The sequence below is a fragment of the Agelaius phoeniceus genome, chromosome 1 (genome assembly GCF_051311805.1).
Source record: "Agelaius phoeniceus isolate bAgePho1 chromosome 1, bAgePho1.hap1, whole genome shotgun sequence".
NCBI classification, from domain to species: Eukaryota; Metazoa; Chordata; class Aves; order Passeriformes; family Icteridae; genus Agelaius; species Agelaius phoeniceus.
Window position 1 is genome coordinate 40,003,783 of NC_135265.1, and position 23,042 is coordinate 40,026,824.

Below are 23,042 nucleotides of genomic sequence, written 5' to 3' on the forward strand. Positions count from 1 at the left end.
ACTGTGCATATGCAGTTTTCTAATAAAATCTGAATAGTTTTATATTTGCTTAGATTTGTTGAAAGGTCAGCAAACATTTATTTCAACATAAATTATTTTTGACAAACACTGGAAATCAATACAGAGGTTGGAAAGATCAGAAAAAGGAAGAAAAACTTTAAAAACACTGATCTTGAGAGCATCATCCTTAATTCTCACTTATTTAAAAATAAAATCATAGTTTGAACTTTGTATTTTAGTTCTATATTAGAGTATCTCTTGTATAATCCAGGCAAGGCCTTCCTCACATTCTGATAAAGATTATCTAATCTGAACATTCACTCCATGTTTTATTCAGAGCACTGCAACATCTGATGTCTCCTGGATAGTATTTTTTATTATATTGATTGAAAATAAATGTAAACACTGAATTAACTGAACAGAAAAAAAAAGTATACACTTTAACATCAAATTTGGGAAGAGTATTTAAAGCAAGTCAAGACAACAGCTTAAAAGGATTTCAACCTACGTGCCTAACTTGTAAAAGATTTATTAAGCAAATCCGAATTAATATTATTTAAAAAGTATTTATAATGAATAACCTATTTTTTCATAGAAAAAAATATGATGTTCTTACTCAGTTTTAAGCCTCAATTTCATATCACAGGCCATGACAATTTCAGGTACATAATGAACACTTCTTTCAAAATGAGGTTATTTTCCCAGCAACCACCATGCTTTCAAATAGTTCTAGGTATTAAACACAGGTTTAATACTTAGACATCTAACAAGGAAATTTTGAAGCAATATTGAAATTAACTTAATTTCAACACTTCTGGATACTACACAAAATCAAATTTTTTTAAAAAAGTCTAAATCCTCTAATATTGTTTAAAATATTTTGAAATCATCAGAAGCATCTGTTATAATTGGAAAACAGAATTCAATCTGTTTTCCCAAGCAGATTATAAAAACCAAAAAAAAACCAGCAAGCTAATCCCAAAACTCCAAATTAAAATCAATTACAATTACTTTGTGCTTCTATGATCATGTTTTGCTTCCTAAAAATTGTTTCCTTGTCATTGTAAAGTTTAAGAAAAGGGTACTTTATGATTCAATCCCTTAATTTTTGTCTTTGTTTTTATAGCAAAGAGGTTTTCATTGTGATGTTTACCTATTCAATACATGTGCCGTTTCAAGCTGGTTTAATGGAAGCAGTGAAACAGGAAATAATCTGCCAGCAGAATGAAGAGGAATTGCCAACCAAATCTTCGTGTTGTATCCATGGTATAATTTCTTCAAGGAATCCAAAGTACACTTCTGCAGTTCAGATTCTCAGAGGTCACTGAGTTTTATAATTATTTCCAAGCAATTTTCCCCACATCCTGTTAAGCTCTCTCTAAACAGCTGTGTGTGTTGCCATGCAGCTTCACCATCCCCTCCATTCAGAGCCGCTTCCAACACAACTTCCGTTGCTCCAGAAAAATCTGAATAGGAGCAAAGATTTTTATCTATTGGAGGAAAAGATAGATAATTCAGTAAGCCACAGCTCCAGACAGTACATAATAATAGAATGCACATTAAAAATGCTAAGCTGTAATGGATGTTTAATGATTTCAGTTGCAACTACTCAGATTCATTTGCCACCAGACATAGAAGCATCTATCCTTCCTAGCAAAACACAAGTATCTTGTGTTCACTCTGTGTTCTTGCTAGCCCTGCCCTGTTGCAAGTAGGACTGTGTATATTAATAAAACTGAGTTTTGTACCAGCTTTAATTAAATGCACAGTATTTTCTTGACTTTGCTAAGAAACGCTGTTGGAAAAGTAAAGAATATTCATATTTTTTTTTTAGTGTTTGCACAGTACTCTCTCCATATAAACTATTTATTTCCAGTAACACCTCTGCTACACGATATAATTCATTATTTAAATTCCACACTTACCTCCTATCAGAGCAATTTCTGCTGTAGGAGAGTGAAGTCTCCACTGTATTCTTCCACTATGAAATGTTTCACTGCTTGTCCTAACTGAAATGTTATCTATTTTTAGACTGACTGACTTGCACTCAAACTTCCAGCTGATGGAAGCAGAGGATGACCCTTCTTTTCGGGCTAAATAAACCTACATGGAAAGAAGACACAACCAGCATGTCAAAAACTGAGATGACCAACACACATCTAATTAATCCTCATAACAAGGACATAAAAATTTTAAGATAAATTCTTTCATTCTTTGTCAAGCCCCTGAATCTTTAAAACTGTACAAAGTACAATTTTATATTAAAAACCTCTTTCTTCATCCCCAAGTATATTCCACCGTTAGGTAATTGCACACATTCACAGCCCCTTGCTAGGGAACACTAAACTATTTCAACATCCATAGTAAAGTTCAAGCCACAAAAACACCTAAGCTTATTATTTTTTAAAGAAGGAGAACTCAGGGTCTTTTTAAATGCATGTATCACTTCAGTTGTTCAGTATTGCTGATGGAAATCATACATGCCAACCATTTATAAATACCATATTAGCATTATTTGAACTGTTACAACTTTGTATAATTTAATTTAGTCCCAATGCTGTCCTGAACATCACCTGGCTGAAGAGCCACGCTCACATATTAACATTCATTAAAGTTACTATGAACCCTCTCAGGAATTTGGTCACAAGTGCCTGACAGTTCTTTCAAGCGCAACATCTACCATCAGCAAACCTAAATAACAGACACTACAGTTTAAAGAGTCCAAATTACTGTGATCATTTTGGATCCTAAATTAATAAAAATTCTGTTAAAAGCTTCTGATTAATATCATACTGAGTGGACTTAGTCCGCTCTTTATTTTTTAATCTTGAGAGAACAAACCAGAATAAAATTATTATAAAACAAACTACTGTGTTTTATTAAGATCCCACCCTAATATAGAAATGCAATTGACAGACTATTAAACAGAATTTTAGTATTACTATTTTCACATTGAAGTAAGCTCAAAACCCCTAAAGGTGTGAGGTCTTACACTGAAGATCACCTATGAAAATGTAATGATTTAAGCTGCTTTCATGTCAATGTAATCCTAATGCTCATTAAGGTGCTGACCTCCACATATTTTTTTGAGTATCTCAGCTGGTTCTAGCAAGAGCTCTCCCTTGATCAGATCCTACTGAACTGCTGTATTTGAGTAAGGAAGCCAAAACACCCCATTAAATACTACTTGGTTGAAATGCACTAAACACAGTTTGGAACACTAGAAAAGCCTCAAACATTAGTCTGTTTCATCTATCATTATAATATCCAAGCATTTAATCAGAAAAAAAGAACTTAGTTTTCTTTTGTGTATTTTTTGACTTTCCTCTAACTTTCAAACTTGTTGGTTTTGTTTCTAGTATTATTTGAAAAATGTCTGAATTCAGAGGGAAAAAAATGTAACCAACCAACCAACTCATTCAATTCTCTTCCACTGCAGCAATTCTTCTGGAAAACAAGCCTTTCACCAATCCAGGGATTTCAGATCTATAGGTTCTTACACTATTACTATCACCTACTGTGGTCTGCCAGTTTGAGTCCTGGATACCAGGTTATCTCTGGGTAATGCCACTGAATTTGTGGTTTGTACCTGTTTGCATTGTGTACCATAAAACCAAGTGGTTATTTTCTGTTACTCTTCATCTAATACTTATACATTTTCTGTGGCTTTTAGATTTAAATACCTTTCCATTCATCACATAATAAATGTTAACCAAGTATTACTGTAAAGGTTCCTTTGGCTTTTAAGTTCTTGGATGGCTGCTGAATCATACTCCAAAGCTGCATCTTGTACTAAAAGAAAAGGCAAACCCCAAATAACCTTTCCCTCTGCTGTTATCTCCCATTATACAAACAACACCCAAAGGAAAGTAATTTTAAATTCTAAGATTCTTACACACTTTTTGTGGGATGCAAATTCCTGCAAAACTAACATGCCTTACCCACAAGTCTGAGAGAGACCTGGAGCCGTAGCTCCTAATTTTTCAATGCCATCATCTCATCCTTTTGAGGTGTTACTGAATACAAGGGTAAAGTCTTTTTGCCTGGTCTTATAGATTAGTCCCACCCTGTCTTATCTGATTAGTAGAGCTGAGAAAAATTGTAGTTTAGTTTCAGTGCAGGGACATGTTTCTTGCAAAAGTGAGGATAACTGATCATTGCAGAAGTGCAAACATAATGTACTATCAAATTTTTAGCAGATCCTGGAGAAGCAGACAACATCTGTTTCTTACTCTGAGATTCTGTTACTTCTCTTTTACTATTAAGTCTACCCTGTTGTGACATCTTTTGTACAATTCTCCCATTTCTTTCCTTATTCTGTCTCTTTAGGGCAGCATAGCCTCTTCAAGTGATTCCCCCACTGCATTTTGCAAGTCAGTTATGTACAGACCCAGGAGAGAAAATCTCAAGAGGCAGATACATACTTAGCTCCATTTCTATCAATGGGAAGCTAGAAGAATATTTGGTCAGAGACCCTTCAGACTAGTAAAATGACAGAGGAAAAAAGCACTAACATGCTCTAGTCCCTGAGAAGAATGCTCAGTTCCACAGTTGGTAGCTGTTGTGGCAAAAGCTGTTTGCTAGTACATGGCCCCTCCCCACTCCACAGGTAGCAATTCTCTTCTTAGATTTAGAGCCTATGACTCTTGTGCTGCTCAGTCCTGACACTATGGAAGGACTCTGGGCAGGGTATACAATATTCTGGATAACTGATAGGTTTTTCTCTTCTTGCAGGTGGAATTGTATTATTTAGGATGGCAATTTCTTCCTTTGGCTGTACATCAAAGAGATATGATACGCTATAAAACTATTCTTAAAACAACAAATACCTTTTTTTATTTCCAGATAAGTACTGCTTTTCAATAAAACAGCATTTTTCCACAAGCCTAAGAAGGAAGCCATTTTATAAATTTGGCATTCTGGCAAGGATTTTGCCTACCTGCAGAGAATTCAATCATCCTTTCTGAAAGACAAGTTAAATTTATTTCTAATTTCCCGTACCATCTGGCAATCTTACTGAATCTTAACAACAGCATTTACTAACATCTGCTAAATTCTGTGGGCACCAAGAGAGGTTTTGAATCCAAACATTGGCAAGGGTTTTCTGTTTTACTGGAGTTATCATAATTTTACTGTACATTATAGGCTTTTAATAATTGCTATTCTTACCATTTTCCAATCTGTTTCAACCTTTCTCCAAATAGATTCTGCCTTCCAAACACCTGCTTCCCAGCCACTTATTTTTTCATTGTTATTGGAAATCCGTGTATAACTATCATCTATTACATTGTAGATGAGATGGAACAGTTTAGATGTCTTCTCCTTTTCAGAGGGAATAAAAACTACTTCTTTTCTTTTCTGAAAAAGCAAAAACATACAAACACCTTCATTCCCCAATGCCTAAATTCCCTCAAGACTACATTACTTTTAAACAGTATGTCATGGTTTTGCAATTCAGTTTTGCTGCCAAGGGAAAAAAAAAAAAAGGTCATTTTTAAGAGAGGTCATGTACAAAACCATTTCTGCAGAAGAAAAGTTTTAAACCAGTTTCTTACTGCACACTTGCAACTTTTCCAGAGCGAAGGAGTAATTTTATTTTTTTAAATTTTCAAATAATTACTTTTAGAAGTAATTGTTCAACAAACTAACAAGAAGTAGTATCATCTAAGTATATTTTTTTAAATTTTCAAATAATTACTTTTAGAAGTAATTTTTCAACAAACTAACAAGAAGTAGTATCATCTAAGTAAGAAATGAGAGTTTCAGAACAGAAAATTTTTATGCTGAGTACACTGCTTGTACAGTGAATAAGTAAATGGTTATTCTGAATAGCAAACCTGTGACTACCATATACAGGTGCTTATGTATGCCAGTTTACAAATCAACTTCAAAAAACTTAAAAGTACAAACTTTTTAACTTCAAGTATTATATTTTTTTAAGTAATTTTTCTTATGAGTTTCAGAAATTAAGCCTTCCAAGCAACACAGAACTGCAATAAACTATTAGTTTCTCAAACTAAGACAAGAAGCTCATTACTTTCACTTAATTGTTCCTGTTCAGGACAGTTAGATATTCCACATGATGGGATTGCTACAAAATTGAGGCCACATCTTTGCATCCTGACTGAAGCTAAGTATTATTATGGTTCTGGGAAACTGTATCTTAGCATAAAGGTCAAGCCTTGCTTTTGGAAACAGTGAAAAAATATTGATGTGAAAATCAATAAAGCTTATTAAGAGATTGCTTAATTCGCACAATTCTAATTGCTCCCACATTTTATTAACAAAAATAGTTGGTCAAAACCTACTATTGGTTAAAACTTGGAAATAACTAATAATACTAATACAAAAATTTTTTACTTTCCCCAATTCCTTTCAACTAAATTAAACTTTCTAGTTCTGTCAAACTAACTAACTTAAATGAAAAAAGTATTTTTAACTTCTAAGAAAAAAATACTTTATAACAAGGAGTCACAAACATTATTAGAATGAATAGACCACCATCAATTCTCAAAAATTACTTGACCTCTACTGAATTCACATCAAACTTTCACCTAATGTTTTTGCAAGATTCACTTATTTGAGCTGAATCTGGCTATCTGCCATGAAGTTTTTTTGGTTTTGTTTTTGGTGCGGGGTTTTTTTGTTTGTTTTTTTACAAATCATAATCACAAAGTCTTAGTTAGCTACCTCTAAGATGGTCATCAGTGCAAAAGTTAAATACCTCTGAACCAATTTCACCTCTGGCTACTCGCCAAGCCATTGAGCCTGATGTTCTTCCACCATATTCTCCAGGTTTAGGTGTTTTAGGAGAAATAAACTCAACAAGCTCCACAATAGTCCTTTCCAGGAGCTCTCTTTTTCTATTTTCTGACAAAGACTTTTGTCTCTGAAAAAAGACATTTAGGAAAAAAGATAGCATTCAGAAAAAATGGTATTGGTAATTCTGCTCTAGAGTGACACCAACAGGGAAAAACAGAGTTGGAAAAAATGGATTAACATTTTAAGTCTAGACTGATTTTTAGAGCCATTAATCTTACACCACAAATACAAATACAAACTAGTCATAAGCACACAGTTATGTGACAGCAGTGTTTTCTCTAGGAACTTTCAGGCACTGTGTGGGATTCTTTTAAAATAATGTTTGTGCTTTCTCTTTAATACATTTATTTGGATGATAAAACTCTTCCATAACAGTTTTCATAGCTATTCATATGTATACTGTACCATTGCCATTCTCAATATTGTTTGGAGTAAAGACAAGGCAAGAATCATTTGTGGTCAAATTTTTCTTCTCTAAGGTGCAGTGACTTGGTTGGCAACAGTTTTGGTTTTGTGATTAAGCCCAAACAAAAATCTTTGAAAGCATTATTTCACTGAATTGGTCATAAACAAACCATGACATCTCTGTTTTCAGATGTCAGAAAATCAAGAAAAACTTAGTTCCAGAAAGATTAGTGAAAAATAAAAGAGAATTACATGTCTTTACCTACATGGATAGAACTATGAGCAATTTTTTGGTAAACAACTTTGAAAAATTTTATTGAGATGTTAGTGTTTTGTCTACATGATCTTCATGTCAAATATACAAATCTGGAATGTGAAGCCTTTCATTCTTTTAACTGTGGATAAACTCACATAGGGCTGAAAAAAGTTCAACATTGAGCATATACATTATTACACAAATCATCTTTTTTTCTGCTTTGGTGATCACCCAAGGCATGCACACTCAGCCCACTGGGACCTGAAACTTGAGGCTGATAAGCATTTAAATTATCTCAAAAGTAGTTCTGACCCCAGCTAGTTTTGCTAATAGAGATTACACAAAAGAAACATTTGAAGACGTTTCTGTTCCAGACAACAAGGTGGAACTGTATAAAGGAAAGTAGATACAGAGAAATTATGAGAAACAGCTCCAGCTGAACAAATTCCAGATGCCAAATACCAGTTCTAATACAGCAAGGGGGGGAAACACACCTCTACTTGTGTTGATGGATGACAACCAGTGGTTGCAGCAGTTTTCCATGAAATATCAGGCCTTCCTGAGTCTAACAGCTGCCCTGACACTTAGGATATCCCTATGCAGCCCTGCTGATCTTGATCCAGCTCAGAGGAAGCTTGATATGGTTTATCCTAAATTAACAACACCAATCCACAATTTCCTTTAGGCATTTTGATGCTCTGGTTACTCTTCTCAGAGCTCTGCTCCATGACTCTTAATTTTTCATTACTGTTAAAATTATTTCAAGCCCTGGTCTCAAAATATTAGTCCAGCTCAATTATTCACAGTCTTAATGTATGGCTATAACTCTCAAGCCAGCAGGCCTCAAAAAAGGCATAATCTGTTCTTTAAGTCATCAGCTGTATACTACTACTGGAACTAAAGTTTCTATGCATGGGAATTAGCCTGTAAGGAAAGGAGGACAAAATGGAAACCTCAAGGTAGTTAAAGGTTTTATGGTATTCTAGTATATTGAATCAAGTTCCTGGTGTCCCAACTAGGGAGTGGAAAAAGCTTAGCAGAGAAGTTCTGCAACCATGACATGCAGGTGCAAATGGCTCCATGCATTTTGGGGATGTTAAGCAGGAACAGTGTAAATACACATGGCTCTGAGTCAAAGCTCTGTTGATGGTATCAACACCTTTTGGAAGTCTTGGAAATAGCCCATGAATCATTCCTCTCCTTTCCTAGAGCTTGTAAAAAGTCATTGAAAGCAAATTAAACCCACATTTCTTACAACTGTAAATGCTACTGTTTTAAAGTTATAGCAGCCCTGATGTGGAAAACATTCAGTCACCCTGAAGGAGTCCAGGTAGTTATTAAGGAGTTGCAGTTTACTCCCAGCAAGTGTCAGTCTGCTCCAAAGTCCCTCAGAAAAACAATATATATACACACACATCTGTGTATGTAAGAGATAATATGATAAATAATGGTATGTAAGAGTCTTATTTCCCACAAGTTCAGCACTGCAACTGATTCCTATGTATTCAGGGTAAAATGAGTAATTAACAGCATTTTTTATATCTGTAGTGCATGGATATTCCTGTGAGGCTACCAAATGCATTCAAGTTTCAAAAAATCTGTGAAGTTTGAGGACCTCACAGATTTCTGCAGATACTTGTGTTTCACTCTCAGAAACCCACTGAAGCAAAGTTACATACCGTTCTATTGAGTGCATTAATTGTCTCTCGCAGCATAGCTTCACTGAGCGCTGTCCTTCTAGAGAGTACTTCTTCATGTTTACTGCTGTATCTCCAGGTGACATCAACCACCTCAAGCACAAGTGGAAGAAAATAAAGCAACCAAAAATTTCCATATATCTTGCTTCATTTAAAGAGGCTAGTTAATAAAAGTACGCTTTTCTGCAATAATTCTGAAAATCACACCAAGGTGGAATACACTGCACGCTTGCTTAGGGCAAGTTTGTTTATTATTAGCATCATTACTCCTACCTCATCTTTGGAGAATGCAATTATGTAGGAGAGCTTCTTTCCCCAGCCAGCTTCATAGAGAAGAGGCTTATCACAGACATTTTCACAAGGATCACAGTGAAGCCATCTTTTCTGAGATGAAGAATATACTTCGGTCCACACATGATCTACGTAACAAAGGCCAAGAATAAACAATGACTTATAAAGATAGAGCCTCTATTCTAATCTTGCAGAATATTGTAACTTTTTCCAATTTATTAAATGAACAGATAAAAGAACATGATTTTGTTCATCTACATATAGAAACTACCAAAACTTCCCTTTTCTTAGGATCAGTCCCTTACATTCAGCTGAAGATTGTATCATTCTGAAATCATCATCTGACCTTACTTGCAGACCTGTATTTCACCTCATCAGGCAGGACAAGAAATTGAACGTATATTGTCTTTGTTAGCTGACTGTGTAACTGCACACGCTGCCTGATGATCTGAGAGACATAAAATGCATAACCTGCTTTTGCACAGGTTTGTATTAATGTTACAATACTCCAGAATACTGATACCTGTATGGTCCCAGACGTATCTTGCTTCAAACCCTACAGCTCTGCAGCACAGTGTAAAACAGTTGGCCCACTCGCCACAGCGTCCACGTCTGGTTTCCAGAAGTTTTTCAGGGTTGTTATACCTACAGGACAAAAACAACACAAAACAAGAACAATTAAAAATACATTTCACCTTTCAGAAATCTTTACATCATGTTCTGATGATCTGAACAGACTTCAGTATCAATCAGTCCACAGAAGATAATGGAAATAATTGCTATACTGCACAAAATACATCTGAACAGAATGCTACCTCAACTCACATCACTCCATCATACATTTATAGCAGTGTCAAAACAAATCTGGTTAAGTTTTCAAAATTGATTTAGACATCTTAAAATATTACTTTTATGCTGATTCTTCAAACAGTTAGAAAAATGTCTAAATGCCACAAAAGTATAAATAAATTGTATATTTGCTCTTCTGCTATAGACTCAGCAAAAGATGTACATTACACTGTGATTTCCAGCAGAAATGAAGTTTTCCCTGCAATAACAAAACACTACCTACATATAGTTGCCAATATTAACATATTTTATTTAGAAACTGTAGTTCATCAAATTAACATTAAAAAAAAAAACCCAAACAAGCCAGGCAAGTATTCAGAACAAGTCCACATAAGAGAAAGCACATATTGTTTTTAAAAATCTCTGATCTTGCAGAGAAATTGCTGGTTCATCAAACATTCTATCATGTTACTTAAAACAGCTTCTCTACTCTCTGAATGAACAACTTCTCACCTGTTCACAAAATGGACAAATACAAAGCTGTTTCTTGAAAGAAAAAAGACAGCAAGTTTGTGTATGCTCACCTTGGGAATCTATTACAGAGCTGACACTGGTTGCAGAAATGGTTTTCCACTCGTTTGGCATCCCACCTTAAATCATCATCAGTAGGCAACAGGTAGCCACTTTTAGGCTCTGTCTGCCCACCACACCTGCTGCAAGGAAGACTATTTACCCAATGAAAAAAGGAAGTCTTAAACCAGTCCAAAAGCTCCAACAGTAAGAAGTCCTCTTCACTTACATGTGCACCTGTAAAATTTATACAACACACAGTTAGTTCAAATGGAAAAGTAATTTTCTTGAACTTGACAGTGCCTATGCAAATTAGCATCTCTGGGCCTTTATATGTTTTTATATATTTTTAAATATAAAATCCATATTAAAAAGCTTTGTATATTACTTAAACACATACAAAAAAGAAAATCTAAATTGTCAAGACTGAGTAAGTTCAAACTTAAGAACAAAAAACTGCAGTACTTAATACTACAGCTAGAATGAGAATAAGAAATTGCTCAGAAAAATGAGTCAGATTTACATTTCAGCCTCATGAAGCTCCTGATGCCCTTCATACTCTTCCAGGACTTTGGAACAGAGAGTTAATTATATTTCTCTCCAAAATATTTTCAAAATATTCATAGGAATAACAATTGCTTTGATTTCAACATACCAAAGAACCAGACACTGGCAACAATCTAAACAACCAGGTGTACAGGCTTTCTATAAACAGACCTTCTACAAACACAGCCTAATTATTGTAGAAAATATGTATATACCATGCAAACATGTTGAGTTTGTTCTCATTTCAGCAAATAAACACCTTTCTCAGCTTACCCAAGGCAGACACAGGATGTCTTTTGTCTTCTACTCTAGCTGATTTCACCACACCAGACTCTTCTGGCTCATTTTCCTGCTTACAACAGGAGTAAGAATCTACTTACATATTCTCACTGTTCTGACACCTGGAAATAGCCCCATTTTACCTAAAAAACAAATCTAAAAATCCAGCTTTTCAAGAAAGATCCATTCGCTTAAACTTCTTAGAATCTTTAAATGCACATCCTGTTACAATGTGCAGAGAGATACTCTTCCTTCTCAGACACATAAATATTCAAATAATTCTTCCTAATAACTTTATCACCTAGGCCACACTGCAATCATAGGTATTACTGCCTGATTATTTTTATGCACTACAGCTTTATTCTAGTCACAATATAGACAGGTTTGACTAATGAATATTAACATATAAAATAAATTTGTAAAAATGCTGCTAAAAGGAAATTGAAGGCAGTTGAACTAAAAATTTATGCACTTTTTCAGGATGGTGAAAAAACCCCTAAGATGAGTGTTTAAGCTCATTTCACATCTTGCTCTGAAGCTGTAGCCATCCTTGGTACAAAAGGCTCTGTAGGAGCACTAATGCCATTAAACACACATTGCCAAGATCATGAAGTGCATGGGAAGAGATCACCTGTTAATCAAAGCAAAAATACCTGACTTCTAATTATAGCAAAATTTCCATTTTTACTCATGTATGTGGAAAACCTTTGTGCCTCAACACTCAGAGAAAGGCTCACTGCTTACAGCATGGATATGCTTGTACATTCAAACTTTTTGCTAAAAGCTGAATGAGAAGATTTCTAGCACAGGCCATACTCTCTTTTCCTGGATAACAACATTCAAAAACTAGAACCTATCTGTGAAAATATGACTGCTACGCTATAAACATTCTTCCCTTGATTTGCAAAATAAATCCTTCATTAAAACATCGCATGGAAAAATGACAAATGCGATTTATTTGAACAGAAAACAGTTGGCTGTGAGACACAGCTATTTTTGACTGTTCAGTCCATCTTTCTAATGAAATGTGGCAAAGGGAAATAATAAAATCAAAGCTGTAATTCTCACCAAATGACTGTTATCTTCCTAGTCTTTATGAGCCAAAAATGCTCATTTTGTGTTGCAAGGCCTATCCTAAAAACAAGTGTTGCCTAGCACTAAGTATTTATTCCTAGAGGTGACAGTCTTAATACAGCAGGACAGAAACCAAAGAAACTGAAAGCCAATTACCCAAACATCTCATACACAGTTCATTCCAAAACAAATGTTTCTATAAAGCTCTTGAAAAATGCTTTCAAGCTGTCACAATCCAAAACAGTGGAATTCCATCCCTTCCCCTTTATCTGTGTCTAAATTAAGGTCTGGGAGCCATTTTGACTAAATCAGCCTGATGGTTTGGGAAGAAGCACTCAGGACACTATCCTCCCCCTTCCTTCCCCTTTTTAAACAATGTGCCAGTAATATTAGAGTCTAAGAGGCAGGCTTGTTCTTTATTTTTTTCCTTTATAAAGAAATTTAATAGTTGTAATTTATTACTGCTAAGTCTCTTTTCCCCACTGTTTTGTCCCATGCTGCTGAATAAGAATGCTTTTTACTTGTTCACGTGGTTTCTTACTTCCCAACACAGTTTTATAAAAGAAAAATTAGTAAGAAAATCCATTGTCAAAAATTTCCTTAATGCCAAAGACACAATTACATATTACCATGTAGCTGTATGAGACACCACAAAGTAATTTATAAAAAACATGTGAAGAGATTATTTTTGGTTTGCAAACCAACAGCATTCTTATAAAGTTGGCAGAATTGCTTGAAACAGTCTTCTATCAAAGATTCATGGTGAAGAAGATTTTTTGTTTAAATATGATCTTGGAATTGTATTTTTAAAGTATTTATCCTACAGAAGTAACATTTCACCATACCACTGAAACAAATCTAAAGCCATCACCTGAAAATAGAAATATGTCATTTTAACTGACAAAAACTTCATATATTCAAAACAAATTCCTATTTATGAAGAAAATATAAATTTTAAACACTGATGCCACAAGTATTTATGCCTACATTTCATATCTAGCTCCATGAGGAACAGGGAATAACCCTATTCATTTAAACATTAGGAAGGAAAGTGATCATTAGTTTGGATCAGGTTGTATCTTGGAAAGATCTCATTCAAAATCTCACCAATATCACGTTAAAAAAGAGAAGTGGTGTTTAAAATTTTTATTCTGAATTTAGAACTGTAGTACATACAGGAAAACTGCACTCTGAGAATTTCATAACAATGACTACTTGAACAAGAAGCTCCCCTCCTCTTCTTGTAGCTATTTCTTTTGAGATTCAAGGAATGCAACATTTGTTTCCCCAGTGTTTTTTTCTACTAATTCAGAAATTAAGAGTCCAAAATTTCTACATAAAAGCTGTAAAAGATGGATGACAAAAGCAAAATAAAAATAAGAGAAGTAAGCAGTAAATCAGGAAGAAGGCAATTCTAATTTAGAAACAGCATTTGGAACCTGCAGACATATGACCAAACACACACCAACAATGTGTGCTATGTTTGAAAGAACATTTCCACTTTCATATACACTTTAACTTGGCAGCATTACCTTTGTCCAGTCTCGTAGCTTGTGCTAGCTTTTTCTGAGCTTTGCTTTTCAATTCCTGGAGGGGAATTGCAGCCAGTGCTTTTTGCTGAATAGAAGGATTCTCATACATCAATACAAGACCCTCAAATTTTGTTTGAAGTGTTTTCAAGATTTTTGCAGCCTGCAAAAGGATTTTCAATCACAAGATGATTTATGAATTTTCACCTTCAGGTAGAATAACCAAGATCTCCTATTTTAGTTTAAGTCAGTCATAATTCAATGTTCATATTTACATTATATATTTATTTACAGGTGAAATGTTTATTTGCAAAGATATCAACAAGAACTGAAGACACCACCACCCAAACTGTAAAGCTTGCTGTCTCTGAGCATTCTGAATGGTGTCTTGAGTGAAAAATCAATTAACTTAGGGAGAAAACTGTTTTTAGAGACACCTCTAATAGGAAAGTCTTTGACTTCTCTTCCCCATCTAATCCCCCCCACCTTTCTTTTGGACACCTTTATCCAAAATCCACAAAAAGACATGCAATCACTTTTATTTTCTGGACACTGCTACACTGGTTTGTAGAACTATATTATTGATGAATTCTGCTTATTATTTCTTATTCATGAATGTTGCTTGTCTGTTTCTACTTCCTTCTTTTATAGATCAGCTCTGGTAGAGGTTTATATAGACAGCCCAGGAACCAGCCACTGAACCACGCAGTCTGTTTCAGGAGCAACTGGATAGAAGAACAAGGTTTCCTTCAGTCAATTATCCTGAGTGTCACCTAGAGGCATGTTGCACACAATAAGACACACACACAGAGATACCAAAACTAACAGCTGAAGTTAATAATAATGAAGCTGATAGCTGAGCAAACCATTTGCTCCCATTTAAAAGGGAAAAATACAGAACGTGAAATGGGATTTTGAAAGTAAGAGTCTGGCGTATTTTTGGGTGACTCCTAAATTACCTTTTCTCTATTGCTACATCATGTTTCAGCCTTTAGCCTTGTTAACTACAATTTTAATTTAATCAAAAATGCAATGCTTTCCTAAATGCTTGCAGCAAATGCAGTATCATACACCCAGGTGTGAGAACTCTTCAGAAGAAAACTTCTAAAGGAGCACTCAAATTACAAGTGATAGTTTTGATGTTGTTACAGTACTTCAGGATCAGTCCTTAATTTTCATAACTGCTAAAACAGAACAGAGCTTGTTTTGCTTTTCCTGGAGCTCATCAGCTGTAGGTAACTAGTTTAACATCATAAACTCCACTGTGTCCAGATTCATTTAATGCAAGTTGAAAGGAAGAAATAAGGGACATTAGAGACTGCCAAAGGCCTTAGGGTCCATCAGCTTCCTGAAAGGGTATGCAGGGATATTGCTCAGCACACCAGGAAGTCTCCCAGACTCTTTCACAACTCAGGTTTCTGATGCAAAACCATCAGTGTTACAGTAGTGCTTAATCTGCTTTATAAAAGCCTCTGTATGAAGTGTTATGCAAACATTTAATCGTAGAAGCCAGGTGAACCTTGCTGCAGCTCTAAGTTTGGATACACCTTTCCTCCTGTAATCATTATGCCATTCAGGAAGGGATCAGAATCCATCCACCAGAATTAACAACTAGCCATAGGTCTCCTTCTCCTAAGTCTCAAGAATATTTATGACAAGAAATGCAGAAGAAAACAATGAGGCAAATTCATGGTGGGTTAGGTTTCTAGAACTGTGTATTTATGAATATTCCTCTGTTCTTTCAAGTAAGCTTTTCCCTGCGTTTACCAGGCCTCCCATGAATGACAGGTGAAACACAGGCAAGAAAAAAATGCTTGCACTACAGAAACAACTCTAAATCTGACATCTGTCAGCAGCGCATACAACAATAACACAACTGTAACTCTGCAGCGTACTCACTGGAAATCAAACCCCCCACTGCTGTGCAAGCAAAATGGCCAAGTCACTGCCAGACTTCCTTCCAATCAATTCAGACTATAAAGACCAAATTCAATGGCCCAGAGACCTATCAGTCTCCCCAGATTTAGGAATCAGCTAAATATAGCATTCTAACAGAGTGCCAACACTGCATTACTAATGCCTCTAAATAGTAGTAAGTTAGGTCCCATCACCCAAGCATGGAAAATGAATAGTTTCAGAGAAATGGATCCACAACTCTGATGGCTGGTGTATGTTGGAGCAGAATAACTAGAAATTGAAAGGATTAACCTCAGAATACATCGTGTCAACATTGTGCAACACCATTGTCATTGCAGGTTCAACTTTTAAAGCTTCCCTTACTAAGCAGTTCAGCAGCAGCAAATCCCTCTGCAGGTTCCATAATCGCTTCCAACCACCACTGCAAAAGTGGCTGAAACACTAAAAATCTAGAAGCAGGCCAAAAAATCAACCCAGAAACCTCCAAACAAAGTAAAACAAATCCAGTCAGCACATTTTAGAGGCAACTACTGCCATGCTAACATAATTAGATTAAATGTCTCAATACAACATGCCTACAACAGTAGCTTTCCCAAAAGACCTGTTGTGTGAGGATGGCTCATTCAGTGCTCTCTATCCCCAAAAGCTATCAATCACTTCAAATAATGCTTTGCCATTTCTCATGCACTGACTTGGGCGGGCACTGGGAAGAAACAGTATGTCATGGTTCATATCCAACAATATACGGATAATAATAACATAAAACATGCAAATTGTGTTTAAGGATGCATGGGAAGTGAGCTTTTGGAAGGATGCATCTTACACTAACTTTGAGATTAAAGTGACACTGGTTCTAGGAGGAAAAACTCTTCAGAAAGTTAAACCAAAGCATCCTTAAAAGCTTCTATCAAGAGGTGTAACTTTGTTTTTCAAAGTTGTATGAAGTGCTGAGTCTTCTCCCATTACGCCCATTAACATCAGATGAAAGGACTTTGCTCTGTCTTGATTAGGAACTTCATCTCAATTTCTTGGACAAGGGAAACTTAGCCTAAATAACTATAAATTTGTCCTTGTCTGGCTAAATTTCTGTTTTTAATGACAGGCACATGTGAAAAAAGAAAGCCCTCCTCACAGGCTACACATAGAGATCATAATGCATGAACCAAGACACCAACAATTATAAGCATTATGGTTATGCTCCTTTTCTTATGATGGTACTCAAACACCAAACATAACCCAAGTCTTAGATTCCCACTCTCCGCCTTGTTCTCCCATTTGCTGCTCCTTTTCAATACATATCTGCTTTTTTTCTTGACACTCTGATCAACAGAATATTCATGGACATCTTCAACAAAATCTCTTGCTAATATTCTGTTTATAGCACATTTCATGCTTAAGTTGTATGTAAACTGAAGAAAACACTCAAAAACCTTCAGAAACCACTGGGGGGAAAAAATGTCTAGTCCAACCTTCTTAAAGCAAGATTAGCTATGTGGTCAGACCAAGGTCCTCTAGGCTTAACAGTGTGCTTATCTGAAGTCTACTCATTTTCTCTGACAGTTAACTTTCTAAGTCCTAACAGTTAATTCTTCTTCAATCTTTATATGCAAGACTAATGAGCCTATGAAGTTTGCAGATTATAATTACCATTTCAAGAGATTGCACAAGTGATGTTTCTGGTTGCTGACGGGCAGGGGCAACAGGTCTCGAAGGCCGTTGTGCAGCTGTCTGAGTGCTGCTGACAGCTTCAGAGGATCCTGATCTGTGGATTTGGTTTGACTCATTCAGTCTGCTACTCCTCTCTCCAGCAATTAAATCTCTGATTTTACGTAGCTGCTCAATTGAAGCTTCCTTAGGGAAAACCAGGTGAGTTTCTCCCTGAAATTTAGATAAGTGAATTCAGCAGTTAATGCATGTCTAAGCTGGTCAATGATCTGTAGCTATAGCTGAACAGTTTACTGGAAGTTAGCACCCTAAGGCTTGGCAGCATTCAGCTTTTTAGATTAGGTCCCCTACAACAGAAGCTTGAAGCCTCTCACAGCTTCAGAAGCCTACCAGATAAAGAACCTAGAGTCAATCTAAAGAAACAGGGTTCCTAACAACATGCTTTAGTTAGTAACTTATTTTGTGGAGCCATTCATGGGCTATGTAGTTATGGTTTGGCACAGAAAGCAGCAATAACAGAAATGAAAAATTAATGCTCAGTTCTCGTAGTACAGTAATTAAATCCTAGGCAACACAGGAAGACATCCAATGTTGAGGGAAGACGCCCCTAGAAAAGCATCTGCTGGAAATTCTCACACATACTGGTATCTTTTATGTTGAAGTTTAAGTTCTTAGATAGGCAATATTACTCTTACTACAACTGGTACCTGGGTTGTTTTTTGGGTTTTATTTTTGAGTGCAACATGATTACTGGTAACATAACAAGAGATCAGTAATTATGACAGAATCAAATATCTGTGTACTTAACATAAAGGAACAGGTTACTAAAAACATGAATATCCTGAAGCATTCATCCTTTACCAGTTTCAGTTTCTACCACTGCAGCACTTCTATTTATTAAGGTAATTTGTTTACCTGCAGTTACTTGAGGTCACATATCACTGCAGATGGAGGCTTGGTGATAATACTTAAAATCACCACAAAACTAAATAGAACGTATCAATCCCTTATCAAGCAGAAACAAAAGAAGGAACAATATTAGCCACGCAGTTGAAGAGAAGTTTGTAACTCCAGCTTTGACTGACACAGTAACTCTAAGACTTAGACAACACACTCTCAGAGACCTGCCCTTAGCTACACCACCCAGCTCCTGGTTAAAATACACTATTAAAAGTCTCCTGAGCACCAGCCTGAGAATAAATCCACAAACCGTTTCTCCCTCTGCAGTCACCACTTCTTTCAGTACCCTTTTTTCTTTTAATTAAAAAATTACAGTAATAACTTTACCCAAAGAGAAGGCAGAGGTCTCATGACAGCTGGACCTAAGTAACATAATGTACATATCCATACAGTTTGTGGCATCAAACAGACAAATTAAAGCAAAGCAAGAGCTTTGCACCGTTAAACAAGAGCTGGGTTTTTAGACCAGCTTTCCAGTAATTATAAAAACTGCTTCTGGTTTAACAAGCTTTGGCAGTTTAAGTTCCACCAAGACAGGGACCACCTCAGAACACAAAGCAATCTTTGAAATGCATCCTTCTGGCTGCAACAGAATCAAGATTCACACAACACTATTTTAGGATAACATTTCATAACTTTTAAAAATGGGTTTTGAAGGACTCACCCTCCTACTACTACTTGAACAGTCAGTCTCCTGCCCTTCACTGCTGTCATGACAACACCAGTACTTGTGCAGCTGCACTGTGAATTGGCTGAAAAACATTTCTGGTTTTGTTTTGGAAGATTAAGTTTTCATCAGATCAGCTTCCCTTATCTAAATCACTACAGGGCCCTACTAATGGTAGGAACATGAAGAAGAGCAGGGCTTTTTAAATTTTCTTTTTCTCTCTTTAAAATGGCAGTTTCAATACCCATTTACAATGTCTGATGTTTACCAAAGAGCAGATTACTACAAAGAGAAGGGGTTTCCACCCTGCTTCCCAACACTTCCTTTGTGCCAGCATGGATATGTATCCAGCCATTCAGTAAAGCAGCAGTGCCTGAGCAGCAAAACAAAAATCTTGTTATGCATTAGGTTAGCTCACCATTTTTCTGAAACAGCCACATCTGTATTCTCTGCTGGTTAGCTACATATATTTGCAGACAAGAACTGAAAGAAAACACCAACTGCCCTAAAATCTACTGCCTTGCAACTAGAGAAGCAGAAAAAAAATTCCAATTTTAAATTTTACTATGTAAACAAATGAAGATACCTGAAGTTACTACATTATACTCACCTCTTGAAATCCCATCTCAAATAAACATTCAACAGCTCCTCTGACAGGCAACAACCTTGTGGAAAATGCTGGATTTCCAATCCGAATTAATCTGTATTTTTCCTCATAGGGATTCCTGAACAAATTGAAAGTTATAATTATATCTGCAAATGAAGTAGACACTTAAAAGCCGGGTAGTTTAGTTTCACTTACATCACTTAGGCAAAACCTACATAAAACTTTGACTTTATAAATGGTTTTTTGTACTTAGTTCTGAGTTACCAACTGATGCTAAAGATTAGCTTGCAACTTATGTTCATGAATTCATGTTTTGCAGTCATACCCAACAGGGCTAAGTCTGTAGTGACACTTAAGAGACAACTTCACATCCCCTTATACCTGGTGCATTCCAATTGAACCTGCCAGATTAATGCTGGATGGCTTTGGTCCCTCCACGGAAGCTGTGCTAAACTGCCTGGTACTTGAGTGGAACGACTGTGGTCTCCGTACCACCTCTCAGTTCCACTTTCAACTCCTTTAAAAACCTTTTTCTCTCGCCTCTTTATTTAAAAGAACCCAGCCCGGGACTCGCCATTCTCTGTCACACAGCAGCTTTAACAAGTGGCTGACAAGGAAGACACAGACAGGAGGGGCAGCCCATACACCTGGAGCTGCCGGGAGACACCAAGGTCAATCACACGTACTGCCGACTACGGGCACCCTACAGAGCCACCTCGCAGAAACTCGGCCATAATTAACTCTTGGTACCTGCCTTGCGAAGTCAGACGCATACGGCAAGCAAAAAAATACAATTTTAAAAAAAGTCAAAATTAAGTAAAAAATAAGTTTAAATCAAGTTAAATTACTTGCTGTGTATCCACTTGTTTTTAGGTAGCTCAATACCCACCTAAGGTGGAAAATCAGGAATAAGGCATCATTTTGCTGTTAATACACAAACTCCTAAACTTTCAAAACAAACCAACCGGCAATAAATAAAGAAACAGAAATCCAGAACACTACACCTCTGTTAATGTAAGCAACATTAATTTTAAAATAACGACAAAACCACGCGAGACGCTTCTGAGCTCCGGTATTACACAACAGAACCGAAGGAGCCGCGCGGAGCCGGGGAGCGGCCGGCGGGACCCTGCGGCACCGCCCGCAGACCGAGGGCGGCGACCCCGCTCACCGGAGGATGTTGTCAGCGTAAGTGAGGAGCAGCCGCGAGGCCTCCAGGAAGATCTCCCTCCTGTTCTGGCACAGCTCGCTCACGGCGGGGGAACCCGCCGAGGACGAGAGCCCCAGGGCGGCCGCCATCGCTGCCCGCCCCCCGCGCCGCTCCGCCCGCCCCCGGCGCTGCGCCAAGCGCATGCGCCGTGCGAGCACAGAGCTCACCGCCCTCAGCCGGGCAGCACCGCCCGCCGCTGGGCGCATGCGCTGTAGGAGGAGTGGGGTCACCGCCCGCAGCCCCTGCGACCACGGCCGCGCGTTTGGGAGGAACCCTAAAGAGCCCCCCTTAAAGGGTTTAACCCTGACCCCGCACCCCCCTGGGCAGCGGGACCTCCCTGTGTCCCAAAGCAGCTTCTTTCACCCGCTGTGCAAGGCGCCAATCCACGCCCAGGGTCGAGGTATTTGAGTTATAGATCTGCGCCGGAAGGGTTGCACAAGGCCAGCACGATGACTACCAAAATTTATTACTATATATACATTCTAGCAAACAAAGTCATTCATGTTCATTGTACACAAGCTACACAGTTCTCTTATTAATAAGCATGCTATCTTCTATTGGTTAAATGATTCCTTCTTAAGCTTGTGAAAAACGCCAATCACTTTTTAAAATTTTAAAAGTTTAATAGTAATAAAATGGTTATAAAAATAGTAATGCAATTAGAGTAATAATAATTTGGACAATTTGAATTAGGACAATATGAGACAATAGAAACAAAGAGTTTCGGACGGACGGACATCCGGGTACCTTTTTCTGGGCAGCATAAGCCTGAAAAAGGATACTAACAGAGAATTAACCCTTAAAAACAATAGCCTGTTGCATATACATACATCTCATACATGATGCATAAATTCCATTCAAATACAAGATTCTGTCTGGTCATCGTAGACTTCTTCCTCATAATCCTGACGGCGTCATTCTACCCAAGCAAGGCGGGAAGAAGTTCGTTTCTTCTGATAATGGAGCAATAAATTCTCTTTCTCTGAAAGATTTAGGTGTCCTGTGACTGCTATCTCAGTGCGAGTCCTTTCTTTAGAAAAAAAGTATCCTACATAGCATAGTTTCTATTTTAACATTTCTTTATAACCTAAAACTATATTTAACACACTACTTAAGAGAATTAATACAGCATTACTTTCTAACACAACACATATAATATTCATTTTAATATTTGTGAAAAGCCAGTCCTAAAATACACATTTTTCACATGCTGATTATTCCACATGCTCATTTTTTCTCTCTAGTCAATGGTTGCAAACTCCCCCTTCCAGAATTACCTTTTATCCAGTCAGAGCTGATCCCAGCACTGCTGCTGAATTTGCTTTGCTAGTTTCTTCCTTATCTTGAGAGTTCTGCCAAATGTCCTTGTGTCCAATAAATTCCTCATTCTTTCTGCCCACTGACAGTGGTACATCCTTCTTCCCAAGCTATGTAAACCTCCATCTCTTTGAGGTGTGATTTCAGTGGAACATGTGGAGCCTTAAAAAAGCATTCTGCCAACAAGCAATTTGTCTTTCTAACACCTGGACATAGCTTAGAGCTTGATTACATCTTCTTTCTGGTCAATTGGGCTTGAAAGTATACAAAGATCAAAGAACATAATTTCTTAAAACAATGTTTACCTATTCCATATTTTTGCAACATTGGGAGCCCCTTGGCAGGCAGTAACATCATTAAGGACATAAATCCCCTTTTGTACTGCCCTGGTTTGACAGTACTGAGGGTGCCACACCTCCAGGTCACCAGGGCTGCCTCAGC

The 23,042-nt window shown here is 37.0% G+C and overlaps 1 protein-coding gene across 1 annotated transcript; it reads right to left on the reverse strand.

Moving 5' to 3' along the window:
- Window positions 1–354: 354 nt before the first annotated feature.
- Window positions 355–21,520, reverse strand: NGLY1 (N-glycanase 1). The gene is made up of 12 exons (XM_054632326.2): window positions 21,246–21,520; window positions 20,078–20,192; window positions 17,823–18,053; window positions 14,262–14,421; window positions 10,845–11,067; window positions 9,995–10,116; window positions 9,454–9,599; window positions 9,163–9,273; window positions 6,725–6,889; window positions 5,170–5,358; window positions 1,926–2,103; window positions 355–1,490 (listed from the first exon to the last, which is right to left on the reverse strand). Exons 1-12 carry the CDS (start codon window positions 21,488–21,490, stop codon window positions 1,315–1,317), a joined length of 2,061 nt encoding a protein of 686 aa, XP_054488301.2. The 5' UTR covers window positions 21,491–21,520; the 3' UTR covers window positions 355–1,314.
- Between the last annotated feature and the right edge of the window lie 1,522 nt (window positions 21,521–23,042).